The following is a 24,942-nucleotide window of genomic DNA, read 5'->3' as shown; positions in this document are numbered from 1 at the left end:
TGGCTCAGGGACTGCCAGGGCTGAGCTGGGAGTGGAGCTGGATTCTCTGGACCCCCTGGGCAGATGCCCCCTCCCCAAAACTCACTCCTGAGGGTCGTCACTTGGGAGACCTTGAGGAAATGCTGGCTGCAACGGACTCCCTCCCAGTCGGGTCTGTGACTCTGTCCAGCTGCACCCCGAGCACAGAGTGACTCTGCATCCCAGACTGGAAGCTGGGTGGGGGCTGCAGCGCCCCTGACTGCAGAGGAGGGTCCCCGAGAAAGCACACCTTCCAGTGTTGCCTCCCTGCCCGCAGCCAGACTTCGTTTGTTCTAAGAGTCCTTCTCTGCACGGAAGAGGCTGAGCAGCGCGGTCTGGGGAGGTCTTTTGAATCAAGTTTTCTAACTTTTCGTAGTTCAGAGCCCTGATTTTCACTCTCTTAAGCCACATTCAGAGTCAGAAATATATTTTACATCTTGCCAAATTTAAGAAAAGAGCATCCACTCTTACGCTGCCTGATTCACTCTGGTGCTCAATGCTATTCTCTTATTTCTAGTCCAATCTTCATCTGCTATTTAAAGCGTACGTCTCGGAAAGGCCAGTCCTCACCCTAAGGTGAGGTGATTTCAAGTGGTTATTAGCACAGACGCTGCAGCCCTACTGGCCCAATCGCCCCATTCTTGGTGCTGTCCTGATCTTACCCTGTGGCTTCTGGCATCTGTGGCCTGAGACATTGTCTCCCAATTTACACAATGAAATATGGGCAGAAGCTTAAACTTTCCTGTTACCCATCCTGTCACCTGCTTCTATGCAGGCTACAGCTATATAGATATAAATACATTTAATTTCATTCACTCTCCCATCTTAGTTTCTCGAGAGTTCTTTTGGGAACGGAGGACAGAAGTTCAAGATTCACTGTCCTTTTGGTAGATAAGTTTATAGCACTAATCTTGTAAATCTATGAAAAAAAAAAAAAAAAAGGAACATTGGGATCGTCACAGAATTCTGTTTCCCATCATTGGATCTGCTCTACTGCTCTATTTATTGGGGAACTCTTGAACTTGCGTCTACCAGTAAGCTTGTGTAATGCCTCCATAGGGATCTTGTCTACATATTTGTTAGGATTCTTTTTAGATAACTTTTGCAATTTATTGCAGTTTTAAAATGAGGCATTTTCTATTACATGTTCTACATAGCTCTTGCTCTTGCTGGGCAAAGCACTTGATTTGGCTGTGGTAATATTCCATCCCTTATTTTTCTGAAGTCTCTTATTTATTTGACTATTCCAAGGGCTCATTCCTTTGAATTTGCTAGATAGATGTTCACATTGTAATATTAAATATTATTTTTTCAGTATAAATTTATATTGCAAAATATAAAGATATTATATTTATATAGCTCTGGTTTTCTGTTTCAGGGCAGCTTCAAAAATTAGACGGGATAGATAACATACTTCTAGGACTTGTCCCTAGCAAGAACACCTCTAACATTACACATTGCTATATGTTTACATATGTGTATATATGTATACATATACATGATTTATGCATGATGTATGTTTATATGTGTGTGTGCACACACATATATGTGTATATATGGTTATGCATTTATAGTTATTTTCAGCTGCTGAGTTAGTAAATCAAATGCATTTTAACAACACTGCATTGTACTCTCTGCCCCACGTTTAATGGGTTGGGCATCATAGGTCCTTTTGCTTTATCTATCCCTCACCTACTTTTTGTGGATATAGATGATTTTCATTTTATCATTTGCCCATCCTCCACGCTTATATGTGGTTGATTATTGCTGTCACTGTTTACTTGCTTTTTCCAATGAGATTTCCCTTTGTAATTTTCATAGTTGTAGCTGTGGCCTGTTCTTTTCAACTTTGAGAAGTCCTGTTAAAATTTCTTGTAAAATTGGTTTCATGGTGCTGAACTCTTTCAGTTTGCTTTGCTGCAGAACTTTTGAACTCTCCTTCAAATCTGAACAATATGCTTTCTGGATAGAACACTCTGGAATGCAGTTTTTTTTTTCCTTTCAGCATCTTAAAAGCAAGGTGCCCCTCCTTGTGGCCTGCAGCATGTCTGCTGAGACCTCAGTTGATAGCCTAGTTGAATTTCTCTTGCAGGTAACTTACTGCATTTCTCTTGCTGCTGCAGTATCCCCACTTTATCTTTTATTTTGGACATTTTAATTACAATGTGTCATTGAGGTGGCCCTCTGGGGGTTGATCCTGCTTGGGGTTCTAGGTGCTTCCTGAAACTGGAGGTCTGTTTCCTTTCCCAGGATAGGTAACTTATCAGGTATTGCATCTTCCATTATATTATCTAACCATTTCTCTCTCTCTCTCTCTCTTCTCTTTCTGGGACCCGTATAATGCAAAGGTGAGAGTGTGCGATGTTGTTGTCTCAGAGGTCTCTTAAATGGTCCTCGTTTTTAAAGCTTCTTTTATCTGTTCAGGTTGGGTGATTTCCACTACTCACTCTTCAAGTTTTCTGACCTGTTCCTCAGGATCATCTAATATACTCTTGATCCTTATTAGTGTAACTTTAATTTCAGCTGTGCCATTCTTCAGCTCTGGTTGGTTCTTCGTTGTGTTTTCTCAGTTTCATTGAACTTCTCACTTCACTTCAGTCAGTCACTCAGTCGTGTCCGACTCTTTGCGACCCCATGGACAGCGACACCCCAAGCTTCCCTGTCCATCAGCAACTCCTGGGGTTTACTCAAACTCATGTGCATCGAGTCAATGATGCCATGCAACCATCTCATCCTCTGCAGTCCCCTTCTTCTCCCTCCTTCAAACTTTCCCAGCATCAGGGTCTTTTCCAGTGAGTCAGTCCTTCGCATCAGGTGGCCAAAGTATTGGAGTTTCAGCTGCAACATCAGTCCTTCCAATGAATATTCAGGACTGATTTCCTTTAGGATGGATGAGTTTGATCTCCTCACAGTCCAAGGGACTCTCAAGAGACTTATCCAACACCACAGTTCAAAAGCATCAATTCTTTGGCGCTCAGCTTTCTTTATAGTCCAACTCTCACAGCCATACATACTACTGGAAAAACCTTAGCTTTGACTAGATGTTTGTTGGCAAAGTAACGTCTCTGCTTTTTAATATGCTTTCTGGTTTGATGATAGTTTTCCTTCCCAGGAGCAAACGTCTTTTAATTTCATGGCTGCAGTCACCATCTGCAGTGATTTTGGAGGCCAGAAAAATTCGTCTGTCACTGTTCCCATGCTTTCCCCATCTATTTGCCATGAAGTGATGGGACTGGATGCCATGATCTTAATTTCTTGAATGTTGAGTTTTAAGCCAACATTTTCACTCTCCTCTTTCACTTATATCGAGGCTCTTTAGTTCTTCTTCACTTTCTGCCATAAGGGTGGTGTCATCTGCAAATCTGAGGTTATTGATATTTCTCATGGCAATCTCGATTCCAGCTTGTGCTTCAGCCAGTCCAGCATTTCTCATGATGTACTCTGCATATAAGTTAAATCAGCAGGGTGACAATATACTCCTTTCCTGATTTGGAACCAGTCTGTTGTTCCATGTCCAGTTCTAACTGTTGCTTCTTGACCTGCATACAGATTTTTCAGGAGGCAGGTCAGGTGGTCTGGCATTCCTATCTCTTGAAGAATTTTCCACAGTTTGTTGTGATCCACACAGTCAAAGGCTTTAGTGTAGTCAACATAGCAGAAGTAGATGCTTTTCTGGAATTCTCCTGCATTTTCGATGGTCCACAGATGTTGGCAATTTGATCTCTGCTTCTCTGCCTTTTCTAAATGCAGCTTGAACATCTGGAGTTTCACGGTTCATGAAATGTTGGAGTCCGGCTTGGAGAATTTAGAGCATTACTTTGCTAGCCTGTGAGATGAGTGCAATTGTGCAGTAGTTTGAACATTCTTTTTCATTGCCTTTCCTTGGGATCGGAATGAAAAGTGACCTTTTCCATTCCTGTGGCCACTGCTGAGTTTTCCACATTTGCTGGCATGCTGAGTGCAACACTTTCACAGCATCATTTTTAGGATTTGAAATAGCTCAACTGGAATTCCAACACCTTCACTAGCTTTGTTCATAGTGGTGCTTCCAAAGGCCCACTTGACTTCACATTCCAGGATGGCCGGCTCTAGGTCAGTGATCACACCATCGTGCTTATCTGGGTCATGAGATCTTTTTTATATAGTTCTTCTGTGTATTCTTGCCACCTCTTCTTAATCTCTTATGCTTCCGTTAGGTCCGTTCTGTTGCTGTCCTTTATTGTGCCCATCTTTGCATGAAATGTTCCCTTGGTATCTCTAAATTTCTTGAAGAGATCTCTAGTCTTTCCCATTCTATTGTTTCCCTCTATTTCTTGGCATTGATCACTGAGGAGGCTTTCTTATCTCTCCTTGCTATTCTTTGGAACTCTGCATTCAGATGGGTATATCTTTTCTTTTCTCCTTTGCCTTTTGCTTCTTTTTTTTATTTTTATTTTTTTGGTATTATCTTTTTTTTTAATTTAATTTTATTTTTTTTTAATTTTTTAAAAATTTTATTTTATTTTTAAACTTTACACAATTGTATTAGTTTTGCCAAATATCAGAATGAATCCGCCACAGGTATACATGTGTTCCCCATCCTGAACCCTCCTCCCTCCTCCCTCCCCATACCATCCCTCTGGGTCGTCCCAGTGCACCAGCCCCATTGTATTAGTTTTGCCAAACATTGAAATGAATCCGCCACAGGTATCCCCATGCTCCCCATCCTGAACCCTCCTCCCTCTTTTCTCAGCTATTTGTAAGACCTCCTCAGACAACCATTTTGCCCACTGGCATTTCTTTTTTCTTGGGGATGGCCTTGATCATTGCCTCCTTTACAATGTCACAAACCTCTGTCCATAGTTCTTCAGGCACTCTGTCTATCAGAGCTAATCCCTTGAATCTATTTGTCACTTCCACTGTATAATTGTAAGGGATTAGATTTAGGTCATACCTCAATGGTCTGGCGGTTTTCCCTACTTTCACTATGTAACTTCTCACTATGTACATCTGTTCTTCTCTCAAATTCTTTCAGCATCTTTATGATCATTACCATGAACTCTGTGTTTGGTAAATTGCTTTCTCCATCTCACTTACTTTTTTTCCTGGGGTTTTATCTCATTCCTTCAATTGGAAGATATTCTTCTGTTCCCTCATTTTTCCTCATTGGCTATTTTTATTTCTATATCTTTGGCAGGTTGGTTTTATTTCTTGATCTTGGGATAGTGGTCTTTAGAAGGAGACAGCCTATGTATCCCAGCAGTCCCCTGCCCTCTTGTCGCCAGAGATATATGCTCTAGTGTTGCCCCTGTGAGGACTGCATGGTCCCCTCTCTTGAGGCAGGCTGACTGGTTTGGGCAGCCTGGTAAGCATGGCTGACCCCTGGTCTGCTTGGTTGCCAGGCCTTGCCTTGTGCAGAGGCTGATGATCACTGGTGGGTGCGGTTGGCTCATGAGGTGTCTGGCTGCTGAGACCTGGGTGGTCCCAGGTCTAGTGCCGGCCCACTGGTGGGTGGAGCAGTGTCCTGGGGTGGATGGTTACACAGCCAAGGGTTCCTAGATCTAGTGCTAGCCTGCTGTTGTGTGGGGCTCATTCCTGACACAGCTGGTTTCAGGGTGCAGTGTGTCGGTGGATCAAGGATCCTCCTTCTCATCTGGAAATCCAGCTCCTATGGGGTCCCGGGTCTGCTGCTTGCCTGCTAGTGGGTGGGCTTGGACCTGACATGGCAGGCTGTAGGGCTACAGTGGACCTGGGGCTGCTGCTTTTTCACTGTTGGCTGCAACCCAATCCTGGCGACCCTGGCTACAGAGCATGTGTTCCTGGAATGGGTGCCAGCCATCTGGTAGGTGGAGCTGGTCCCAGGGTTTCTGACTGCCAGCCTTGGTTTGCTGAAGTTGGTGCCAGCCCACTGGTGGATGGGGCAGGGCTTGGGCCTCTGGCTGCAGAGCTGAGGGTCCCTGGGCTTATGCGGGCACACTGGTGGGTGGAGCACCATCCTGGGCACCCTGGTGGCAGGGCCAGGTCCTGTGTGGGCAGGGGACTCCAAGGATCCTAATGCAACTGGCGTGCTGATGGGTGGAGCTGTGGCCATGCTCACCTATCTGTTTGGTCTGAGTCTTCCCAGTACTGATGCCAACAAGCCGCCTGGTGGGGCTGAGACGTCTTGCTAATAAGTGAGAAGGAGGATTTTAAAATGGCACTTGCCAGCACCCATGTCCTTTGGTAGAACCCCTCAAGTGGCTGCCACCAGTAGCTCTGCCCCAGGGTGAGCTCCATTTGCCTACTGCCTCTCCAGGAGCTCTCAGAGATGAGCAGGTAGGTCTCACGCGGGCTCTTTTAAATTTCTGCATTCACACAGAGTCTTGGAGTGGGTGAGATTTTCTGTATGTACTTGAAAAGCGGAGTCTCTAGCTGCTAAAGCTGCCTGGCTCTCCTTAGAGTAAGACCTGCTTTCCTTCAAACCAATGTTTTGTGGGCATGTTGTCCAGGTGCCTGACCTGCAGGCTAGGTGCCCAGCGTGGGGCTCAGACCCCTCACTTCCTGGGAAGAACATCTGCAGTGGTGATTATCCTACTGTGCGTGCATTGCCCACTCAGGGTACGGCTCTTGACTATACCATGAGTCTTCCCAGCTTACCCATCCTGAAGTGGTTGCCTTTCTATAGTATATATAAAAATGTGTTTATGTATATAAATATGTAATTCTAGACATATTAAATTATATATATATACATATATATATATATTTCTATATATAAACTTATATTATTTTCATCACAGAGTACTGCTGAATCCTCAGTGTCATACTGTTCCTCAAGAAGACCATTGAGCTATCAATGGTGAGTTGATCACAATATCTCATTTCCATCCTTGAAGGAGGAGAGGACTATCTTTGCTGAAATTGATAGGTACACATTCTCGATGTGGGTTTCACTTTCCTGCTTGCAGCACATTGTCTGGTGCCACTATTTGAGGGCTCACAGAATGCAGGACTGAGTGACACAGAATATTTCACAAAACTATGCAGGACCAACAGATCCTCTAATAGCACACCAGGGGCTCAGAGGGCAAGTGGCTGTGAGATTCAAGGTCGCTATCTCAGCCCCCACATTCCAGAAGCTGCTGGTCTTCTGGAGCAATGGAATGACCTCTACAAAGCACATGTGATGTGCACACTGGGATATGGGAGCCCATGGTGCTGAGTTGTCACCCTCCAGGGATCAGACACACTCCACATCTGTCATCCTTAGTTCCCCCACGAAGTAAGATACATGGACCTTGAACCAGCATGTAGAGTGACCCCACTGATCACCACTCCCACTGACCCATGACCCCACCTACCATCCATCACTCCCAGGGACCTACAGAGAACGTGCACTTCCAGTCTCCCAAGAGCAGGTTCTATATTTCCAGAGCAGGACTGTCCACATTAGCCACATCTAGCTATTTACATTTGACTTCACATTATGTTAAGGTAGAAGGCTGGGCCCTGGGACACACTAAGCTCATTTGAGTTTACAATACCCAGCCTCATGTGGCTACTGTTTACCCTATTGCAGGTGGTGACACACGACAGGCTGTTCCCAAAGCAAGAAGGTTCCCCCAGGAGACACGATAGCAGTCCTACTGACCCATGAGCCGTGGTTCCCATCTGGGCACTTTGGGCTCCTCCTGCTAGGGGACCAGCACACACAGAGAATTGTCCCCATCCTGGCAGGCAGAGCTGACCTTGATCCTAAGGAGTGTGTGGGTTACTCTGGCACAGGGGAACAGCAAGGAAACATCTCTAACAGCCAGGTGATGTGTCTTGGTTCCCGCTCCACTTCAGTGGTGAATTGACAAGTCCAAGAGCAAGGGTCAGAGAAGCTTCAGAACCCTGAGGGACAAAGTCTGTATTACCTCACCAGGGAAGCCACTGGAAATGGCCGAGGTCCTGGCTGAGAGTACAGGGGATGTAGAACGGATCTCGGGCAAGAGAGAGTGACCATCAGTTGTGGTGCAGCAGCTGCTGCATCTGTGAGGGCCCAGCATTTGTCCAGTCTTTCTCTCTGAGCTTCTTTAGGAGGAGAGGAAGCCAACCAGAATGCTCAAGGAGCTGTCCTCAGATGAGGTGCTTTCTCCAGATGAAGGGAGTGCATGTTCCTTGTTGGGAGGTGTCTATTATAGTGGATGCTGTGGTACCACCCAGATCTCCTCCTTGTGACTAGCCCACTCGTTTGCCCAGGGCCACCGGTGTTGGTGGAGGAGGACTCAGAGCAAAAGTCTTCTCTGGAATTGCCCTCCACTGAAGGGGCTGCCTCCCTGGGGGCAGCTCGTTGTGAGAGACTACTCACAGGATCAGTGTGGGGAGCGTACAGCAGCCTGACCCCCTCACCTGGATTAGGTTGATCTCTGCAGGGTCTTCCATTTTAATGTCTGCTTTCTGAAAGTTACTATGACCACTGTGCTCTGAAATGGAACCAGAAGTGAACAACAGAATGAAATGCAAGTTAGACACAGAGACTTAGCCTTTGGAGGTTGAAGTCACTGGCAGGGGCAATCTCTGTGCCCTGTCAGAAATTCCAGGAGTATGACTCCCAAGTATTTATGTTGGACTCAATCACAAAGCTATATCTCAAGGCTTCTGTGCCCTGATGGTTATTTTGGCAAGTCAGATCATCTTCTTGTCCCAGTGAATAAATGGAACAGAATTAGTAACCATTTACCACTCCTATTGGAGAAGGCAATGGCACCCCACTCCAGTGTTCTTGCCTGGAGAATCCCAGGGACCGGGGAGCCTGATGGGCTGCCGTCTATGGAGTTGCACAGAGTTGGACACGACTGAAGTGACTTAGCAGTAACAGCAGCAGCAACCACTACTATTATGGTTAAAGTATTTATACATCACACAGTAAGGCAGAGGAGTATGGATGGATGGACTCCAAGTTAGATGTTTTCAACGGTCCTCCTGTTTGCATTTCATGGGGGCACAAGGAAGGGGCTACAGGTTGGGTACTTACAAATGTTACTATCCCCTGTGACAAGGGATAGGTCAGCTACAGTTGAGGCACTTATAATCAGCCTCCTGTTTGCTTTCTGAAACGAATAAAACAATACAGACAGCGTAAATAGCCAGTGTTTGTCTCTTATAAATACCTAAATGTAACAGTCATTTCCTTGCCAGGAAGGAAAAAGAGGGGCAAAACCTTGTTTGAGTAAAGGACAAAGGGATCTCCACTCCTCCATGTTTTGTACCAAGGGAGACATCAGACATGTGAAGCAAGGCTCCTTGTGGCTCAAAAGTCAAGGGATAATGCCAGACCATAATGAATCTTGCTCCTCATGGAAACCTTCACTTCGAGGTCCATCTCGGCTGAGGGGTGTGTACGAACGCAGGGGAGTGTCCCAGGGAGGTCAGGTGTAGAGAAAGAAACCAGATGATAGGCCTGAAGGAAGACAAAAATCCACGACTGCCTCATATAAATGGTTTTACCGCCTCTTGACTGTGCTCCTGCTCACCAGGTGTGACATCCACACACTCTCTCACTACAGGATTGCATCTCTGCCTGCTTCTGTCTCAACTAAGCCATTTCTTTATGTGCTCTCCCACTTGTCGTGCTATGTTTCTAATAATAAACTTCGTGCCTGCATTTACAGTTTCTGCCTCTGTGATAAATGCATTTTTCACTGGAGGCAATGATCCATGAAACAATAGCGTTCAGCCTCTAGCCCTTGCTAGTCTCCTGGCTAGGATTCCGGGCTCTCATCCAGGCTACCCAGGTTCAATTCCTGGGCAGGGAATTAAGATGTCACTTCACTCAACCACTCACTGCTGCCTCACGAGATCAGTGCCACTGGGAGGAGCCCAGGTCCTCACCTTGGCCCTGCATGGACGGCGCCTGGACAGAGCTTCCATCAGTCAGTCAGGAAGGAGCCTTTCCAGCTTCTTGGGACCTCAGCCCCATGGATGTGGCACCGCCTTCCCCCAGAATATCTTTCCACCGCACCCCAGATATCAGCACAAATGGGATGCTTTTTTCCCCAAACAACATGCTATTTTTACTTATATGAAAAGTGTTTTTCTGTCTTTGTATTTAAATTGGTGAGTTGATCATGTATTTATTCCCAAACTGTTGGAGGTTTACCTAGGATCCCATGTTCCCTGCAGGCAGCTTCCAGGAAGCAGAGGAAGAAGTGATGTGGGCAAGGACCTGGAGTCTCTCCCCTGCCCTGCAGTGTGCTCAGTGCTCAACAGACAGCAGCCGGTAGGTGTAGCCTGCGATGAAGACGATTCCCTTCATGTGTTGAGGAGTTTTTGAGAAAGCCAAACGTGACTTGAATCTCTCCAACTGTTTCTAGTCGCTACTCTGTGTTGCCACTTTCAAATGCAAGACCTGATTTAGTTTCCAAGGCTCTTGTGAACGTCAGGGAGGGGTCCCCCTGGCTCCCTCCAGTGCTCTTTCTGCCCTTCCCTCTGCAGTGATGCTGCCCACAGTCTCAGCGAGCTGAGGATGTGCCCCTGCCTCCTGAGCCAGACACAGTCTCCCCCGGGAGGCCCGGCTGCCTCCACACGATGGGACTTGCCTGAGCACCTGCAAGGTGCCCTTAGGCTCCGCGACAGCCATGAGCTTCATGAGGGCAGGTATCAGGCAAGCGACAGTGAGAGGACAAGGGCAGTGGGAGTTCTATTCATAAAATCTAGCTAGGATACGCACAATGCCGCACTTTTCACCTCCAAGGAGAATTCTGAGGTGTGTGAATTCAAGTTCAGTGCAGATTTTGCCACTGTGGTTTCCATAACGCCTCCTCATCTATGGCTTTAGGGCCTGACCACCTGGATAAGCTCCTCCATTAGGTTAAGTGCACAGCCACCAGTTTCAGAGAAGACACTCCATTAAAAGCCTACCAAAAGTTTGGGGGTGCTTAGCAAGACGTCTTCAACTATATTCTCCAAGACTGAGTAGATTGTGCAGCAAACCAAAGTCCACTCACCCCTCCCCATTTTGCAAATTTTTGGTGTACCTAGATCAAGCAGCATAGACAGGTGTCTAACTGTTTCTGACCACAGTGTAACATCCCTTCCTGCCCCAGGTAATTTATCTAGGACAGAAGAGGATCTTCTAGTGTGTATGTCCCATTTCAGATTTTCTTCTCACCCATAAGACACTGTGTATAACTCTGGCTGCGGCCAACACCCAGGTTCATTACCATCACCTCTCACAGGATGAACCCAGCTTCCCAAAGCCCCAAACCGCCCTGGCTCAAGCATCAACACTCAAGTGCTCCTCCTGGACCTCACTGCCATGCACCGAGTTGCCATCTTCTGTGGAATTAGGGGACGTTTCTCCACGTTCCTCATGTGACTGCAGCTCTTAGATTATCACTCTAGGTGTTGGGGTGTCCTGCTTCTAGTGTCCCCACTGCTAACACAGGGCCTTCCAGAGAGGACAAGTTCCATGAAGGTTTGTGGAATAAGTGAGCCAGAGTGGGGCACTTATTAAGTCAGATCAGGCTTTGTGTGCTTTCTTAAATAATAACTTGAAAAAATCCAGTTGAACAGAGATAGTTTAGCTGTATAAAATGACAGACAAGAAGTATAGAGGAACTCACCTCAAATATATCTTATTTCTTAATTCTTACTAAGTAATATCGTATTTCCAAAATAGTTACATTCCAAGTCCATGTAATCTCGTTCTGGATCACAAAATAAAATGAAAGAGTTCACAATCACTTTTACAAAACAGCAAAACTCTTGTTCTTGAACTGGTAAGCACAAACACACTGTGATCAACGTTACTGACATAGTTGGACACTGAAGCTCGTTAGGCCTTCTATTAAAAGGAATAACATTTGAAAAATTTCTAAAGGAAACAGAAGCGGATCTCCATGTTACTCTAGAGAACAGGAAGCCAAAGATGCTACACAACAGTTCCCCCAACTCTCCCAGCCGTCACGACTGAGAAGGCTGAATGCTCCCTCTTCAAACACAGGGGGAAGGATCAGCCTCCCTTCCTACCCCCAGGACAAGCTGCTGGATGTGGGCCTGAAAGGAGCCTGGCTGCTGCTCTGGCTCAGGGCCCCTCTTCCTCCTCCCTCACACCTCTGCACACCGGGGTGGGAAGAACCTGGGACCCCTTCCATTGACCCTGCACAGATAGTCCTTGACTTTCTGCTTGCTGGTCTCTGCATAGGCCCGGGGACCCCACAGGAACTCGTAACGAGCAGGGTGGCTGTAAGGCACCTGCTGGTACTTCAGGTAGCCCGCCCGCACCCACACTTGGGTCAGCAGCTCCTTGGGCTCACCATAGATGCAGTGCTTTATCCCAGCAAATACCCCCATCCTACTGAGTGCTCCCCAGATGTTCTCCTCACTGACCAGGTCCCCTGCTAGGAGAATCAGACTCAGGACCGTCACCAGGAGGCCAGCCTTTGGTATGCTCTGCCCATCCGTCTGCATCTCATTGAGGGTGAGGCCCAGGATGGGGACCATGACATAGATGTGCTCTCTGTGGTCTACCTCTTTCATATCCAGGCCAAAGGCCAGCTGCAGGCACTGTGTGGCTTTACGGAAGACCACTGGGAAGTGGGCCTGGTTATCCCTGAGGACCATATTCAGCATTTCAGCCTGGAAAATCGGCTCCTTGGTGCCATACTTGAGGAGCAGGAACTCCAGTAGTTGAGTCGTCATCCTATTCAGAGCCTGCTTGAGCAAGATCTCCGCATCTCCGGCGGCAGAGGAAAATGAGACTGGAGGGAAGGAGGCCAGAGGGGTTGAGGCATCCTCCGCCTCAGCCCCCAGGAGCTGCGCCTCCACTGGGCCCTCGGCCTGGATTTGGCCCTGAAGGTCTTCCTCAGAAGTGCAGAGCTCATTTGTTGGGACCACAGGCATGATGACTGGGGTCTTGTGCCCAGTGGGGGTGTGGCAGGGGGGCAAATGGAGACCACTGACCTGGGAAAGAGAGAGAGTGTAAATGGTCTCAGTTTTGAAATGCTCCACGGGTGGCTTTGACTGAGTCCACTTACTGGTCTTCCTTGAGGGCTGCTCTTGAGCGTTACAGGGGCGCTCCTCCTTGGTGGTCAGTCCCCTGTCAAATGAGGAAGACAAATTCCGGCTCAGGATGCAGCCAGTACAGCCTGAGGTTCTGGGGCTGACAAGGTGGGGGGATTAGGGCCTTTTGAGGTCCCCTCTGTTCCGGGATGGGGAACCCCTGTGCACACTCAGGACACCCACCTCAACTTGGCACTCCTGTGACCTCAGAACACAGACTTCAGACCTCCGCCTTTGCGTCCTGGTTCCTGGAGTCCCTGTGAGACAAATGGAGGGGGCACCTCGGGGGTAGACTGTGGCACAGACCTAGGCCTTCAGTGCTGGTATGAGGGGTTGACTCTGTGAGGTCCCCCCAGATCTGGGGTAGGTAGTCCCATCGGGACTTTACTTTGGGGCCATCTGAGTAGGACTTACCATCGGCAGCCACCAGCTGGAAGAGACCAAAGCCAGAAGAGGGGCAAGGCCAGGTACAGGGGGTGAAGGGGTAGAACCACCAAATCAGGCTAGGCCAATCAGCCTGCTATGGACCCCATCTTATGGAAGGGACAGTCATTAGGGGCCCATCTGACCCCTGCGGTCTCTCTCAGTGGTAGCTGAACCAGGACTCACCAGGGCCTGGCCTTTCAGCAGAAGCCAACCACAGGCCTGCCCATTGGTATGGAGGGGAGTGGAGCCAGGGGCACGTGCGTCAACCCATCCAAGGCCTGACCCCCTGAAACAAGCACCTGGCAGCAGATGGGAGCCTTTACAGGCAACCTGAAACATACTTTTCTGTACTTTCAGATAAGAGACAAGTTGTGGATCCCATCTCCATCCCCTTTCCCCTCCCCTACACCGGGCCAGAGCTGCCTCTCCACATCACCTCTGTGACATCATGAAACAAGTAAGGAAGCGGACCACTTAATTGGCTGCCTGGCCCACGACCCAGATTCTAGAATCTCCAGACAATATTGGAAACTGAGACCCTGGTCTGAGGCCCTTCTGCCCTGAGTGTTCACTGCTTGGGTAGAGAATGCTCCTGAGGTAGACTGGCTTCCCATGAGGCGCTTGCAGCCCCCCTGGCCCCATCAACTGATGGGGAGCCCACAGCAGGGGACCGCCATGATTCCTCCCTGGATCCAAACATGGATTCTCAGGGGCGGCTTTGGAGAAGAAGGGTGACCAACCCGAGAGCCCAAGACAACCTGCCCCCACAGGGCCCAAACCCAGAAACGGCCAACGAGGATGAGAACAATGCCGTCCTCAGGCTGTCCTTCCCTAGAAGCTCTGGGTGATAGTGGAGGATGCGGCCGTCACCTCTGCACTGGAATGACGAGGGAGACATGGTGGTCATCAAAGCAGATCTCTTCCAGACAGAGGTCCTGCAGTGCAGGGGTGCAGACAGGATCTTCGAGACAGACAGCATCAAGACTTTCAACCGCAAACTGAACCTGGATGGGTTCAGGAAAATCTGCCCTTCGGGTCACTCTGTGGGGAAGAAGAGGATGATGGTAATGTAGAAAGCCCTTCCGGGGAGACTAGACTAGACAAGCTGAGTGCTGGACTGGTTTCATTTCCCAGGAGAACTTTTTTCTCGTGAGAGGGTGGTTAAGGAAAGAGGAGAAAGCAGGACCTGTCATGTTCCACCAACCCCCTTACAAAGGATCCATAGGGGTGACTCCAGACCCTGAGGGGCCACTTGAAATCAGGGAGAGCCAGTAACACCTCAAGCGAGGCTGGCCCCAAGGGACCTCTAGGGAGAACACTCACTAAGGCCTCATAAGCTGCCAGGAATGAAGAGACTTTATCTCCATGTTTAGGCAAGGTCCAGACGTGGTGGGGAGGAGGGCGGTGAGGAATTGCTATTCTCCCACACAGTGGCTAAAGTGATTCATTTCCTTTCAGATCTATCGGAACTCCAAGTTTCAGAGAGACACCTCTCCTCCTGCAGGACATCTGGAGGAAAGGTGACCCCAGAATAAGTGCTTAGCCCTCCACCAGCGCAACAGCAATCCCAAAGAGAAAGAAGCAAGCTGTGGTGACCAGACGCTCTCCTAAATTCCATCACAATGAGTCCACCCAAGAGGCTGACAAGAAGGCCCAGAAAGGAATCCAAACAGCTCACAGAACCCCTGGCTGGTGCTCATTTGTGTTCTGTGGCCTTTGGTCTATGGGCAGTGTAGCTGGGGGGGCCAGGGCAAACCATCTCCCCAGCGAGCAGGGTGGGCCCAGGGGAGAGGGCATGTCCAGCAATGCCACGTCTGTACCCCCAGCTACTGCAGGAAGGGACGGCGCAGGGGAACTGCCCTAGAGCCCCACAGAGTACCCAGGTTATGGTTTGGTGATGACTATGTACATCTATTATTCCATTGTGATGGTCGTCGTTTCAGTTGTGGCCCCAAATGAGGCCCCTGAGGTGGATGAGCAGGAGGATTCCTCAGTTTACAAGTGTGCCCTCTGTAAGCAGTTTGAGCCGCCAGGTCCCTAGTGACACTCAAAAGCACTCTCTGGTAATAAAAATATCTATTTCTAGCTCTAATAAAGTACAGCAAAACTCCATGGGAATAAATAAGTATTGAATGAGAACTGCAAGTCTGTGTTCTTTCTGTCTGTCCATGCTACTCACACACGGCACTGGGTGAGCCCGATGAGGCTGGAAGCCCACGCCCCAGGCAGGCCTCAGTCCAGTCCCCATGGTACCTTTTCATCTGAAGCAGCAGCATTTCACACATTCGGCCAAGAGTGTGGCTTCCGAGCCATGCGCTGAGGCCAGCCCAGGATGGGCTGGTCCCTGCGCCTTGCCTGCCACACAGCAGAAGACCCGGTCTGGCTCCTGACCGTGGGGGTGTCACCTTCCATGAGTCATGCACCCTGAAGCAGAATGGGCTCCTCCTGGGTCCGCCGATGATGCCATAAGTTTCTGATCAGCAGCTGAGCCTCTCCAGATCCTGATCCAGGGATATCCCCAAGAGGCCCACTGGAAAGGAGGGTCACCCCACTCACCAAGGGCCTTGCAAAAACATGACTTTAAACCCAAACACAAGTACAAGTTTCCACAAGGTGAACACCAGCCCTTGTTACTCTGCCCCCACAGCTGTATTTAGGAGCCTAACTTTGGATATGGAGCAGCCAGGCACCGTGTCCAGCACACATGCTTTGTGAGCCAAGGGACACTTTACAGTAGGGCAAGGGTCACCTGCAAGGACAAACCACGGCTGGTTTCTGGGCCTGCAGGCCTCTCCATGTGCTGGAGGCCTAGCCAGCTGCTGACACTCAGCCTCACCCCCGGCATTCCCCCATCAGTCCTCTGGACACTGTTCCAATATCGGGGAATTTGGACCAGAATAGAGAGGGAAAAACACTAACCGGTTTCCTAACAACACATTTCTCTCAAGTACAAAGACCCAGCAGGGCCAAAACGAGTGGTGACATCTTTTTGTAAAAAGGTACAGGCCTGGAGACTCTTGCTGAGTCCAGAGTCCCGGCCCCCGGCCCCGCACCATGTGGGCAGTTCACTGCAGGGTGGGGCGGATTCAGACCGAACCAGACCAGCATGTCCTGGGCATGGTGGCAACCAGATGGTGTCACCATGAGCTGGTCTCTCAGTCACCTTCCTCTCGAGAGCCCAGTCTGGACAGGCCTCCTGACCAAAGTGGGTCAGGTGCTTGGGGATGTCCACCTGGAAGATGTCCTTCCTGGCCCTCCCCAGGACGGGCTGTAGCAGCCAGCGAGAGTCGGCGAGCGCAGTCAGGTACTTCCGTTGCAGGTCGGGCAGCATGGCTTGATTCTCCAGCTCCTCCACCTCATCACAACCTAGGTTTTCTGGGCACAGCAAAGTGACCCCCATCCACGAGACCTGTGTGCAAAGACAGGACACAGAAGGAGAACAAGGCGATTCAAAGTCATGCCTGCTAGAGACTAAGACTGCATCACAGAGGAGACCCAGAGTGAGCTGGGTCCTCTGGCTGAGCATTTCAGGCGGGTTCACCTCAGCAAAGGGAACTCGGGGTAAGGCCAAGCAAGGGAGGGAGTGAAATGAAAGGGAGAGGCCTGGTGCTCCATGAACCCACCAGGCCATGGGCACCTCTCAGTCTGCCCACTGCAGGCTGCAGGGACAGAACAGGGGGGCATCAGCGGTGAGCCTGCAGACATCAGGTCCCCAAGCGATTCACCAGCAGACAGGAGTTGCTGTGGGGCCTCACTCCTGGGGAGTCAGGGGACTTGCTCAGGCCCGGCTGCAGGCATTAGGGCTGGGGAACCCAGGCTGGGTGCTGTTCTACCTCTTATGGTCTCTGCTGGGCACACCCTCCCCCCACACACACACAGAGGCAAGTGCCACATGCAGACCCGGATATGCCTCTGCCTTTCAGAGCACAAATGGGGACTGAGGCCCAGAGTGGGGGTCAGACACCTCGGGCCACCATTTCCCAGCCCAGGGACCCTCTCTGCCCCTCTGAAGAAACCTCAGCCCCACCCCTCCTCCCTCTACCAACCGGTTCAACAGAAAACAAATGACCACAAGCTGGCTGAGATCCAGGGCAGCACCAGGGGCCATGCGGGCAGCACGGGGCAGGGTGTCACTTGCCGACGATCACTCCGTGGCCGAACTCTTCCCTGTCTCGCAGCAAGGCCTGGATCTGGACAGGGCTCATCCCCAGCCTCTGCTCTAGCAGCTCTTGCCAGTCCACGTCCTCCCAGTCCCAGTGCCCGATGTGGACAGCCAGGGTAGAGTGCTGGGTCCACATAGCACGGGCCGCCACCACATCTCCACGGTCTTGACGCCGTAAGGCTGTCAGAAGGACAGACAGCCGAACTTCATCTCCCAGGGCTCCCAGGACTTCACGTGGGTGTGGAAACACAGAACCACAAAGACCAGGAGCCTGACACAGCAGCCTCCAAGCTCACAGCCCTGGGCCGGACATCAGCTCCACATGTCCGAGCATCCTCCAAGCCTGCTGATACAGAATGGGGGGGGGGGGGACGGGTCACAGAGGGCTGGCTCCTTCCATCCATCTCCACACTGTCTGTTGACAGGGGTTGGCAACCCAGAGGACCCATCCATCACATGCAGTCTGTGGGGAGGTCAGGAAGGAGGGCGGGGCAGTGGGAGAGAGGCACGTGGTGAGTTCCAAGACAGAGGGCCCTTAAACCCTGGGAGCGCTGAGGCAGGAGGGCAAGCCCCTTGGCTTCACAGCCCAGTGGCCGGGCTGTGGTCCTCTCTCAGCACAGACAGACACAGTCCTGGGCTTGGCTTCCCCCGGCCCAAACACTGCCCCCACCCCACCTCCCAACTCCCTGGCCCCGTCCCTGCCCATGCTCTGCAGAATCCCCATCTTAGCCCAGGCCTGCTGAGCACAGATCCATGCAAACCAATCTGGCCTTGGCCCTGGACGGCCCTGCCAGGTGTCTTCCCCATGCCTTTGGGAACCACGTTCCTTGCAGCCCTTCCCACACCACTGCCTCCACTGTCAGCAGATGCCGCAGTCCCCACCTAGAGCCTAGAGAAAGAACGAAGGAGAGCAGGAACTACTGGGACGGGTGCACTCTGTGTCATTGCTAAGGCCTGGAATGGCACCATGCAGGGATTACAGAATTCAAACCTCAAATAACCCACTATGTTACTCTCACATCTTTCCATGGCTGAGGAGGTGCCAGGGATAGAGAGATAGCCCATGACTGCAGGGGACCTGATCACATGCACCTCCTTCCTCACTTCTTTCCTTGTACCTGGAAGGGCGTCCCTGTTGACTGGAGTGGGGTGATGGCAGGGGAGCAGAGCCGCTGGCCTGAACCTCAGTAGATTCTCAGCACCTCTAGCAGGGAGCTTCCGTTTCCACGAGACTATGAGGATGGGGACATAGTCTCAGAGGCACCCAGCCTAGGGCCTCCTGGGCCTTCTCTTCCCCAAGCACAGCAGAGCCACAGTTCTCACAGGCCCACGAGGTCTCACATGATCTGCCTCCTACCCTGGCAGCCTGCTCTCCTCGCCCCTGGATTCACCCACAGTAGCTATGAAGGCCATCCTTCCATCCTTGGAACATTCCAGTGTGTTCCTACCTCAGAGCCTTTGTAGGGTGTAAGGAGTCACATTATGTCCCCTCAAGTTCAGGTGCTGGAGTCTCAATCCCAAGTACCTCGGCGTGACCTTACAGACAAAGGAAAGGTCTTCACAGAGCTGATGGAGGTCAAGTGAGCTCATTAGGATGGACCCTCCTCTAACAGAATGGCTGTCCCCATACAAAGGACACATTTAGAGACAGACAGGCACACAAGACAACTCCAGGTGAAGAGGAAGCCCAAGCCTGGGCACACCCACCATGGCCAGCAATGCCCTGGAAGTGAGAGGGGAGAGATGGGACAGACTCTCTCCACAACCCTCACAAAAGCCAATGTCAGTTGACACCTCCACATTGGCTGCTGGCCTCCTGAACCAACATGGTTTGTAGTTTGAGCCACCCAGCTTGTGTGACCCTGACAAGACCCTTTCTCTAAAGATGACACAGAATGCCAACAGGCACATGAAAAGATGCTCAACATTCTTAATTATTAGACAAATGCAAATCAAAACTCCAATGAAGTATCACCTTATACTGGTCAGAATGGTCACCATCAAAAATCCTATGAAGAATAAATGTTGGAGAGGGAGCAGAGAAAAGGGAACCCTCGTACACTGTTGGTGGAAATGTAAGTTGGTACACTCAATATGAAGAACAGTATGGAGGTTCCTTAAACAACTACAAAAAGAACTACCATATGATCCAGCAATCCCATTCCTGAATATATACCTAGATAGACAGAAACTCTAATGTGAAAAGATAGATGCACACCAACATTCATTGTAGCACTATTTACAACAGACAAGATATGGAAGCAACCTAGATGTCCATTGACAGATGACTGAATAAAGAAGATGTGGTATACACACACGCACAGACACAGACACACACAGACACACAGACACACAGACACACAGACACACACACACACACACACACACACACACCACAGGAATACTACTCAGCCATGAAAAATAACGAAGTAATACCGTTTGTGGCAACATGGATGGACCTGCTGCTGTTGCTGCTGCTGCTAAGTCTCTTCAGTCATGTCCGACTCTGTGCAACCCCAGAGACGGCAGCCCACCAGGCTCCCCCGTCCCCGGGAGTCTCCAGGCAAGAACACTGGAGTGGGTTGCCATTTCCTTCTCCAATGCATGAAAGTGAAAAGTGAAACTGAAATCGCTTAGTTGTGTCTGACTCTTCACAACCCCATGGACTGCAGTCTACCAGGCTCCTCTGCCCATGGGATTTTCCAGGCCAGAGTACTGGAGTGGGGTGCCATTGCCTTCTCCAAGGATGGACCTAGAGAGTATCATATTAAGTGAAATAAGTCAGAAATAGAAAGACAAATATTCTATGGTAAGACTTACAGGTGCAATCTAAAAAGGTGAAGCAAATGAAATTATTTACAAATCAGAAAGACTGAAAACAAAATTGTGGTTACCAAAGGGGAAACGCAGGGGAAGGGATAAATTAGGAGTTTGGGATTAACAGATGCACACTCCTATGTATAAAATAGTACTACTGCAGCACTGGAGAAGACTCTTGAGAGCCCCTTGGACAGCAAGGAGATCAAGCCAGTCAATCCTAAAGGAAATCAACCCTGAATATCCATTGGAAGGACTGATGCTAAAGCTGAAGCTCCAATACTTTGGCCACCTGATGGGAAGAGCCAACTCACCTGGGCTTTGTCCTCTCCCCGCCTGAGCCACTGCTCCTCACACCAGGTCCCCAGTCTCTCATAGACCTTGATGTCAGGAAGTCAGGACAGGCCTAGTGTGCTCTTCTCACCCCAGGGGCTCCCAGCGTGGACAACAGGGGCGGGGATCTGTGGGCTTCCGTCAGTCCTCCCTTGGGGTCCCCTCAGTCCTCCCTCAGGACCTCACCTTGTCTCCAGGTAGGACTTTGGATTCTCTCCTGTCCCCTACTAAGGCCCCAGCCCTTATACCAGGACCCCAGTCTCTCTGAGACCCGGAATGTCAAGAATTTCACTCCCTCTACCAGGACCCCAGTCTCTCTGAGACCCGAATGTCAGGAAATGCAGCATGTGCTCATCCGCCCTATGTCCTCCCAGAGCCCACTCTGCTCTTGGGTCCAAGGTCCGCTCAATCCTTCCTCAGAGTCCTTACCTTGACTCTCAAAAGAACTAAGATCTTTCCCTCTGCCCATCTGAGGCCCTGCCCCTTCTAACAGTTGCCTAATGTCTCTGAGACACAGATGCACAAGTCAGAACAGGCTGCCAAGTGCTCATCCTACCACCAGGGCGGCCCAGGGCTGAGAGCAGGGTCAGGGGTCTGTGGGGTTCCTTATATCCTCCCTCAGGGACCTCATCTTGAGCCCTGGCAGATCCGGGGATGCCCTTTGTGTTGACCAGAGGCGGGACCCTCACATCAAGGCTCAGGGAGCACAGAGGGTGTACGAGCACATGCTGCATTTCCTGACATGTGGGTCTCAGAGAAACTGGGGACCTGGGAAAAGGCATGTAGCCTCAGGTGAGCAGAGGGAAGAAGTCCAGCTCCTCCAGGGTTTCAAGATGAAGACCCTCAGGGACGACTGAGAGGACCCTGGACCCCAGTCAGAGGAGACCTCAAAGAAGCCTGTAGCTGCTATTGGCCCTTGGCTACCCTGGGGTAGGATGAGCCCAACATGCAGGGTCGCACTTCCTGACATCTGGGTCTCAGACTGGGGACCTCACATATGGGGCGGGGCCTCAGGGGGGCCGATTTCCAGGTCCTGCAGGGTGTCAAATTGAGGACCCTGAGGAGGGACTAGAGGACCCTGGTCCCCAATCAGAGGAGACCTCAGAGAAGCCCGTCTCTGTTGTCAGTCCAGGTCAACCGTGGGGTCAGGATGAGCGCAACAGGCATGTGCTGACCTCCTGACATCCGGGTCCTCAAGAGACCGGGGTCCTGGTATAAGGGGTGGGGCTTCAGTTGCGGAGAGGTGAGAATCCAGGCCCTGCGCAGAGGCAAGGTGAGGTACCTGCAGGAGGACTGGGGGGACCCTGAGTGAGCACCGACAGAACCCCACAGATCCCCGCGCCTGTAGTTGGCCCTAGGAGACTGCGGTGAGAGCACACTCGGCCTGTCTGACTTGCTAACATGCGGGTCTCAGAGCAACTGGAGGCCTTGTGAAAGTGGCGAGGTCTCAAAATGGCAGATGGGACAGCCCTGGGTGCTGCCTGGAGTCCAGGCTCCATGCGAGGATGGACTGAGGCTGTTAGACCCCAACGGGGAGGGATCTTGACCCTTGCAAGAGGGTCTTGGAGGGCCCAGAGTGGGGTGAGCAGTTTCTTGACCTCTGTCTGGCTTAGGGACCTCGGGATGTGAGGTTTTCGGGTGGAGGGTGGAGGCTTCAGGTTGGCAGAGGCTGGACTGCCCGGACTGAGCAGATGCCTGCCCCGTGGTCAGTTCTTGGAGGCCAGGCGGGACATGAGGAGCAGCTGAGGACCAAGCATCTCCCCAGCCTAGAACCCCCGGGAGGCCCTGAGCAGGTGTGGCCAAATGTGGGGCCCCTCAGCACGTTCTGTACAGACTCGGGTCTTGTTCTGAGTTACCCTACAGGCCCCCAAAGGGGAAGGTCCAGGCCGTGCCAAGGGAAAGGGGGGAACTACAAGGGAGCCCCGAGGGGACCTCCCACGCCACAACTGGGGAGACCTCACAGAGTCCACTCCTCCAAGCACAAAAGGCCCAGGGCTGTGCCACACTCTACCCCCAAGGTGTCCCCATCATTTCTCTCACAGGAGCTCCAGGAACCAGGAGGCTGAGGCGGAAGTCTCGTGTCCTGAGCCCGTGTCCTGAGGTCAGAGAGCAGAGGAGGTCCAGGCAGTACCAGGAGTGAAGGTGAGGAGGGTTTCCTGAGTGGGGCTCCCTATCCCAGAACAGAGGGGACCCCAGAAGGCCCTAATCGCCTCGCTTTGTCAGTGCCAGAAATCTCGGGCTGTGCTGACTGCACCCTGGGGAGCCACTTCACTTCTTCCTTCAGGTAGCCAAGGGACTGGCCGCCCAGGATGAGCGCCCCTGTGAGGTCTGAGTGAAACCCTCAAGGGGAGACCTGTAAGTGGCCTGTATCAGACCGCCCAAGGTCTCCCGTGGGTTCTGGGCTGGGGAGATGCTTGGTCCTCAGCTGCTCCTCATGTCCCATCTGGCCTCTGTGCACTGACCACAGGGGCAGTGGGGTTCTCAGCCCAGGCCAGTCCCACCCCCTCCTCCCCTAAGCCTCGTGGTCCCCATCTGTCCCCCTGTCTCACGCCTGTCTGGGGTTTGATCACAGGCATCGTGCTCTTGGTGGAGATGAGTGAGCTGAGCAAGCTCGAAGAAGACCTTCAAGACCCAGGCGAGGCCCAGGGCCCGGTGGAGGTGCAGCTCTTGGGGGCTGAGGTGGGGAAGGCTGCATCCCCCTCGGCCTCCTCCTCCACAGTGTCCTCCTCAGCCCCCGGGGAGGCCTTGCCCCTGCAAGCTCTGAAGGAGATGATAACTAACCTGATGAACTTCCTGCTCCTCAAGTATCGAGCCAAGGAGCTGACCTCCCAGGCGGAAATGCTGAAGACGGTGCTCAAGGAAAACCAGGAGCACTTCCCAGTGGTCTTCAGACAAGCCTTGGAGTGCCTGCAGCTGGTCTTTGGTGTGGAGGTGAGGGGGGTATACCCCAGGAAGGACACCTATGGTATGATCCCTGCCCTGGGCCTCACCTGTGATGCCATGCAGAGCAATGGGCAGGGCCTGCCCAAGGCTGGTCTCCTGGTGCTGGTCCTCAGCCTGATCATGAGGAATGGAGACCCCGCCCCTGAGGAAGTGGTCTGGGGAGCACTCAGCAGGATGGGGGTGTATGTTGGGAGGGAGCACTGCATCTTTGGGGAGCCCAGGGAGCTGCTGACCCAAGTGTGGGTGCGGGAGGGGTACCTGGAGTACCGGCAGGTGCATGACAGTGACCCTGCTCGCTACGAGTTCCTGTGGGGTCCCCGGGCCTATGCGGAGACCAGCAAACAGCAAGTCATGGCATTTGTGCTCAGGGTCAGACAAAGGGCTTGGAGGGCCTTCCCACTCCAGTCTACAGAGGCTGTGAAGGAGAAGGACAAGGAGGCCTGAGCCAGAGCGGCAGCCAGGGTAATCCTTCCCTTTGCGATTGAAGAGGGAGCATTCAGCCTTCTCAGAACTGAGGGCCTGGGCCAGTTGGGGGAGCCATTGTGTAGCGTCTTTGGGTTCCTGTTCTTTATGATGACAGGCAGATTCATCTCTGTTTCCTTTAGAAAATTGTCAAACTTGAATTGTCATAATGGAAGGCTAAATAAAGTTCAGTGTCTCAGCTTTGTGAATGATGTTGATCACAATGTGTTTGTGCTTACCCAGTTCAAGAACAAGAGTTTTGCTATTTTGTAAAAGCAATTGGGAACTCTTCCATCTTGTTTTGTGGTCCTGAACAGGATACAGTGGAATTGGAATTAGGACTGTTTTGGAAATGTGAACTTACTGAGCAGTCGTATTGATGGGGGAAGAATTAGATGATAAAAGTAATCGTAGTGAATTCATGCTTCTGTCCTTCTTGTGTATCATTCTCAAAAACTAAATTCTCTCTGTTTATTTGGATTTGCCTGGGTTATTTAAGGAAGTAGCAGACAGTTCATCTGAGCCCCCTGCTCACTGGCTCATTTATTCCGAAGACCTTTATGGAGCTTCTGCTCCGTGAAAGGCCATGTTAGCAGTGGGGACACTAGCAGAAGCAGGACACCCCCACACCTCGAGCAATGGTCTCAGGGCCGCAGTCACACAAGGAAGGTGGAGAGATGTCCCCTAGTCCCACGGAACAAGGCAACACCGGAAGGGGTGGTGGGGCTCCAGGAGGAGCACTCAAGTGTCAGTGCCTGAGCCAGGGTGGTTTGGGG

The 24,942-nt window shown here is 51.1% G+C and overlaps 2 protein-coding genes and 2 pseudogenes across 2 annotated transcripts; 2 read left to right on the top strand and 2 right to left on the bottom strand.

Annotated features, from left to right (window-relative positions):
• Positions 1 to 11,603: 11,603 nt before the first annotated feature.
• Positions 11,604 to 12,907, bottom strand: LOC112582253 (melanoma-associated antigen 10-like). The gene has a single exon (XM_025276687.3). The coding sequence runs from the start codon at positions 12,862 to 12,864 to the stop codon at positions 12,070 to 12,072; it is 795 nt and encodes a 264-aa protein (XP_025132472.3). The 5' UTR covers positions 12,865 to 12,907; the 3' UTR covers positions 11,604 to 12,069.
• Positions 12,908 to 13,172: 265 nt separating this feature from the next.
• Positions 13,173 to 15,517, top strand: LOC112582056 (annotated as a pseudogene).
• Positions 15,518 to 15,726: 209 nt separating this feature from the next.
• On the bottom strand, positions 15,727 to 17,821 carry LOC112582057 (annotated as a pseudogene).
• A 5,532-nt stretch (positions 17,822 to 23,353) lies between these two features.
• Positions 23,354 to 24,148, top strand: LOC123332038 (melanoma-associated antigen 10-like). Its single transcript, XM_044937551.1, has one exon. It carries the CDS (start codon positions 23,354 to 23,356, stop codon positions 24,146 to 24,148), a length of 795 nt encoding a protein of 264 aa, XP_044793486.1.
• Positions 24,149 to 24,942: the final 794 nt, after the last annotated feature.

Source organism: Bubalus bubalis, chromosome X (genome assembly GCF_019923935.1).
Source record: "Bubalus bubalis isolate 160015118507 breed Murrah chromosome X, NDDB_SH_1, whole genome shotgun sequence".
In the NCBI taxonomy this organism is placed as follows: Eukaryota; Metazoa; Chordata; class Mammalia; order Artiodactyla; family Bovidae; genus Bubalus; species Bubalus bubalis.
This window is presented reverse-complemented; position numbering and strand designations above follow the sequence as displayed.